The following is a 5,420-nucleotide window of genomic DNA, read 5'->3' as shown; positions in this document are numbered from 1 at the left end:
GATGTCTTGGCAGACTTGTTCACTGTCATCCTCACTTTTCTCAACCTCCTTCAGCATAGTTCCTACCATATCATTGATCTGAAGGAGCTCCCTGGAATCCTTCATTCGCCCTAAGTTTGAGATTTCACTCTGGATAGCAACCAGGATTTCCCCAAGGGTCTCTTTGGAAGAAGCATTTTCTGTCCTTTCGGATCCGGGTGGCTTCAGCCCTGTGAAGAAATCCTTAAGTGTGTTCTTCATACTGACGCAGATGGTCTTAGCTGTTGACCAAAGCTTCTCCTCTGATATTTTAACACTCAATTCAGTATCATCCAGTTGGGAGCCCCCGTGGGAGCACTGCGAAACTCTCCCACTTCTTTCCAGTAGCACAGTGTCAGTGGACTCATTTTTCTGGAAAATAGTCGCCATTCCTTTGACAAAGGTTTCCACTAATCCAGAGGCTGTATTCTCAGAGGACATGGAGGACATGGATTCTGAAAGGACATGGATCTCTGATGGTGAGCTAGATGATAAGCCAGCCTGCAGACTTTTCTGAAGACCAGTATGGCTGATCTGTGTGATAAAGGAATGACTGGATCTCATCAGCACTTTACTCACTGCCTCTTCTGCCTGAGTCTGGAAGTCATTGCTAGAGAGCTTCTTAATGCTCTGAATCAGACTAGTAGAGGACTCTGTGATTCTGACACTCTCTTCTGAGCTCAGTTGAGAATATTGAGTACTCACGCTCAAGTCTTCATTGGGTGAGGGTGACTGGGAAATAGTATAGTCATCGAGCTTTGATAGGACACTATCAACAAACCAACAAGCCTCTAGGGACTCATCAGATGAACTGACAACGGCCAAGGATTTACTCTCCACTTTTGATAACTCTGACTTGTAGATGGAAAAAACACTGCTAAGAACTTCTTGAGTACTGGTATCCAGATTGGAGAGACAGAGAGCTGGTATTGGTTGGCTCTCACTGGGAACTCTACTAAGTTCGGTGCTGGGTAACTGGACCTCAACAGTTGAAACAGTTGCCTTTTCCAGGGTGTCTGAAGACTCCTGAAGAGAAGCATCCTTAGCCACAACTTCTTCTCGAGCGGATAGAGTTAAAAGGTCCCTCAGCTTTGCTCGTATACGGCCGTAGAGTGTGCGGGCTAGAGAGAAGGTTATCATCTGTGAAGATCCTGTTTTGTGGTCATTTACAGGAAACTGGCCAATCAACTGCTTCACATGTGCCTTCAAATGATGCTATCGTCTCCATGCCTCCCACAAATGCCTTAACAATCACTGTGGCAGTGGAGGTTACAGGTGTCAGGGCTATGCAGCTGGTATTCAGGGGAGCTTCAGTAAGGCTAGGAGCAGCACTAGAAGGCCTAGAGGAAGGAGCCATGCCAGAAGAGCTGCTGACTTTCCTTGTAAGTATGGTGCTCACCGCCTTCAGGGCTTTAGACTGAAAGTCGGGGCTAGAGAGGGTCTGAATCTTTCTGGCCACCACACTGGTAGAGGATCCAGTCTCTTTGAGAAAGTGAGTGGTCCCTTCTTTCCCAGATGGACACTCAACATCAAGGTCACATTGAAGATTGGTCAGAAATTTAGACCCCAAGATTGTCATCTTCTTGGCCAGATCCAATAGGATGTTGAAGTCCTGTGCCATTTTGTCCATTGTGCCGACAATGGCATCCAGCACATCATCGGTCACAGGGTCCATGAGGGGCTCGATAAACCCTACCCACTCTGGCTCAGACGTTTGGCTCTGTAGCTCGGCCAGGATCTGCACCGAGACTACCCGAATGACTTCCTTGCCTGCTGCTATGTCCTGACTGTCCATAGGGGGGCAATTCCCCGAGCTGGCCTGAATGGCCACTGAGAGGCCAGAGTTAAGCTGGTGTACTACCTCTCCCACGATAGCACAGCTCAAATCGGAAGAGCTGGAGGAGGTGGGGTTGGAGTGACCCTCAACCAGGGATATCAGGAGGATCTCTTCCGTTACCCCAAAAAGAGCCTTTAGAGGCTCCTCCATGAGGGGAGCCTCTCTAGTTGCAGGCAAGCTCTGCAATGAGGTCTGGGACCTTGAAGATAAACACACAATCACCACTTATGCCATGCAAATATGACCAACTGGTATCTAATCTGGTTCATTAGTGAGCCTGATAACCAAATTAGAGCACTGATGGTTTACTTCTCATACCACCGTAGTTCTAGAAGCCTAAAGCCAACTGACATGATTTTTTGCCTGATTTTTATGTTTGTACGACATCAGAATATGATTAATTCTGAAAGGCATGTACCTGATCTATTTATTCATAGATGACTTAATGGCTTACCCAGTTAAAAATGACTTTCACCTGGACCCCACCCACTCAGTGGCAACATTTCTGACCAGAACTTAAAACTACAAGGTGTGAATTCCAATTTATGATAAGTATGGGTCAGGTCTTGCAATTATTAAGTTGAAATATTGCTGTGAACATACCTCTTAGGCGAACAGCATGGTGATGAGGTTCTGCGAGTGGATTTATGGCGGCACCCTGCACTGCCATTCCTCCTCCTCTCCTTAGTCCAGTAGTTCATCTCACTGGTCAGCAGCCTTTTCTCTCTCTCATCCAGACTGCCTAAGGAATCCTCAGACCCTGTCAGAGAGCACTGGGATTCTGGGGAGGTTGCCCCACTCCTCAGGTTCACCCCCATGATACGAGCTAGCGCTGGTAGGAGAATGCGGAGGGCTGTCTGGGTCACGACTTTAACAATCTTCAGACACAGCATGGAGAGCTGCTCGAATGTGAGCTATGGCCAACAAACAAAGTAATGTTTTTGTCAATCAAGCAATTCCATGACACCATTCCCTATATAGCGCACAATTTTTGACCAGAACCTTATGTGGAGAGACTTACGTTATTTTTCATGCCATGCTGAATCACTCTCCATTGGCTAGAGAAAAGAAAAGAAAGGAAACATATTTTACCTGCACACTGGTATTGAGTTAGTGGAGTCACTAGATAGCAATGTTAGGGAAAATAAAAGTGTATTTAATTAAGCTATTAGCAAGTACATGTGACATTTTGTTATTGATTTACAGGAAGAGTTAGGGGTGTGGTTACAGTGATGTTAGGTGTAGTGTCTAAAATCCCATTTGTGGTTAGAAGGTGCACTATGACTATAAATTCAGAGTTGTTTTATGTGAGGTTGGAAAAAGACATGGGACTTGCTCATCAGTTAGACTCCTCAGGAAGGAGAGGAGGATTGGGGCACAGCATGTCTCAATCTTGAGAGAAGGCATAAGAGTCCTCTGAGCCTCCTTCTCCAGCTGCTCAATGATAGATCCCCTTTCCCGGAAACCACACCCGGGTGTCTGAGAAGACTCTGGGAAACCGCAAAGAGAAATCTAAAGTTGAATCTGAACTTGATCCCTAATTTCCTTCACCTTTAGTGATTTGATTGCACTGGACAGGTAAAAGCACATCTCTCTGCGGGCCTCCACTATATTGCTTTCACCTATATAGATACTATCTTCTCAGATCAGTGCTGATGAATTTGAACACAACCTGCACCCAACATGAAGTAATCTCGGACCTGCACCAATGCTGCTGTTCTCCTCCACGGAAGTCTTCTTGGCACGGCCACTGGACTTACGTTTAGCCTACATGACAACAGATTATAGGTCTCATAGCAGATCTAAGGTCAGTGTAGCGTCTCCTCCTAATGCTTTAAGGCTAGGATTTAGTGATGTCTAAGTAGGCAGAACATGTGTAAAGGACAGCATATGTCTTACCTTGCCTCCTGTCCTGTTCTTGTTAGTCTCATGTGTCTCTGTTTCATCCTTCATATTCTCCACAACCTTATTTTGGTCATCCGGGGGATCCTCCCATTTCACGCTCTGGTGGATAAATGAGAGGTCAATATCAGTCCTTTGGTAGTGACCTACTATATTGTTAATAATTTCTCCTCTAAACTCAAAATAGGCTAAATGAACCATACCTTGCTGTCATCTGACATGATGTGTAGCTTATTGTTGTAGGCTGTTTAGAGGAAATACTAATACCTCCTTTGAAAAAACATCAGTGAACCATCGGCAGACAACTGAAGTGAATTATGCCAAAGCATTGTTGAATACTCGATACCGATTGGCTCAAGCCAGGGCATTCTTCAAAGATGTCATACACACATGATGTCACAATTAGGCCTAAGTCTAATGTCTATATGAACTGTCAATGTCATTAGAAAACAGATCATAGCTTGTCAAAGTTCTGCCAAACGAAAATATTTGTAAGTGCACGTTTTTGCGTTTAATTTATGGTTTATCAAGCATCCTTATTCATCGCCATACACAAAAACGTAACTCGCTGCCATCCATTAGCTATAATTCTGAGGTTGCAAAACTGCAAAACTAGGACATGCAATAAATTATAACCACTTGCACCTAGAATAATTTAAAATCAATTATGTTCTAGGGGGCTTGAACTATTTCATCACTATGGAGCTGTCCGCTGCATAGTGCTGACACGTTTCTTGGCGTCAGGGGACCGTGCCATGGTGCTGAAATGTTTCGAGTCTGGACAGCACCTGAGACCACGGCATGGTGCTGAAATGGAGCAGGGCTCAGTTCTATGGGTATCTCATGCGGATTTGTCTGCTAACCTATGTATAACGATACTATAATTACATTATTTTCATCCATCCGTCAACACAAATGGCATGTCAACGTTCCCCAAATAATAATGCAATGAAACCAAGCCGAGATGTATGGTTCTTCATCCAGAGGACGAAGCACCATTGTATCATCTAAAACCTTCAGAGAGATCCCTTAAAACTGTAGTATAAATTCTCCACATCTGTTCTGGTAGCTAGGTTAATTTAGCGAGACGTGGACAAATCCAACACATAGCGTTTCTACTGAGTCCTGCTTAGAGGTGACTGCCTGTCATGTTGCTAGTTGTAATGACGCTTTTAAAATAACGAAAGGTATTTGTAATTGCTCTGGGAGCTAATTATTGCAGAGCCCAGCTACACATCCTGCTCGCTGGGCTCATTATGGACAGCCAATGAGCAGTTCAGGTGAAAAAGTCAGCCAGATCTGATCTCTATAACATACATGATACTAGGATCCTGTAGCAACCTGCCGGCCTGCCCAATCCTCCATGGCACGAATGCTACACGCGCAATATGTTATGCTAACATCCCACAACAATTCCCCAATTGGAATTACTTGCCTAAACTTCCAATCATACTTATTTTCTACTATCAACCATCGTTTCTGCACTTAAGGCAGACTTGCCATTAGAACAAGATGGAATTAGGACAACTGTAAAGCTCGTTAAACGTAGGCTAAAATTAACCTTACCTGGCTGTCGTCAGCCATTATGTGTAGCCCGTTAATTAAGGCTCTGCGCCTCTGATACTGCAGCTGTTCTGATAGGCTACTGAGCTCTTCTGTAACT

General features: G+C 44.6%; 1 protein-coding gene across 1 annotated transcript; it reads right to left on the bottom strand.

Annotated features, from left to right (window-relative positions):
- Positions 1 to 1,180: 1,180 nt before the first annotated feature.
- On the bottom strand, positions 1,181 to 3,563 carry LOC116360565 (uncharacterized). Its single transcript, XM_031815379.1, has 4 exons — positions 3,192 to 3,563; positions 2,877 to 2,913; positions 2,459 to 2,769; positions 1,181 to 2,054 (listed from the first exon to the last, which is right to left on the bottom strand). Exons 1-4 carry the CDS (start codon positions 3,260 to 3,262, stop codon positions 1,181 to 1,183), a joined length of 1,293 nt encoding a protein of 430 aa, XP_031671239.1. The 5' UTR covers positions 3,263 to 3,563.
- Positions 3,564 to 5,420: the final 1,857 nt, after the last annotated feature.

Source organism: Oncorhynchus kisutch, linkage group LG3, assembly GCF_002021735.2.
Source record: "Oncorhynchus kisutch isolate 150728-3 linkage group LG3, Okis_V2, whole genome shotgun sequence".
Classification (NCBI taxonomy): Eukaryota; Metazoa; Chordata; class Actinopteri; order Salmoniformes; family Salmonidae; genus Oncorhynchus; species Oncorhynchus kisutch.
The sequence above is the reverse complement of the archived record's forward strand: the minus strand, read 5'-3'. Positions and strand labels throughout refer to the sequence as shown.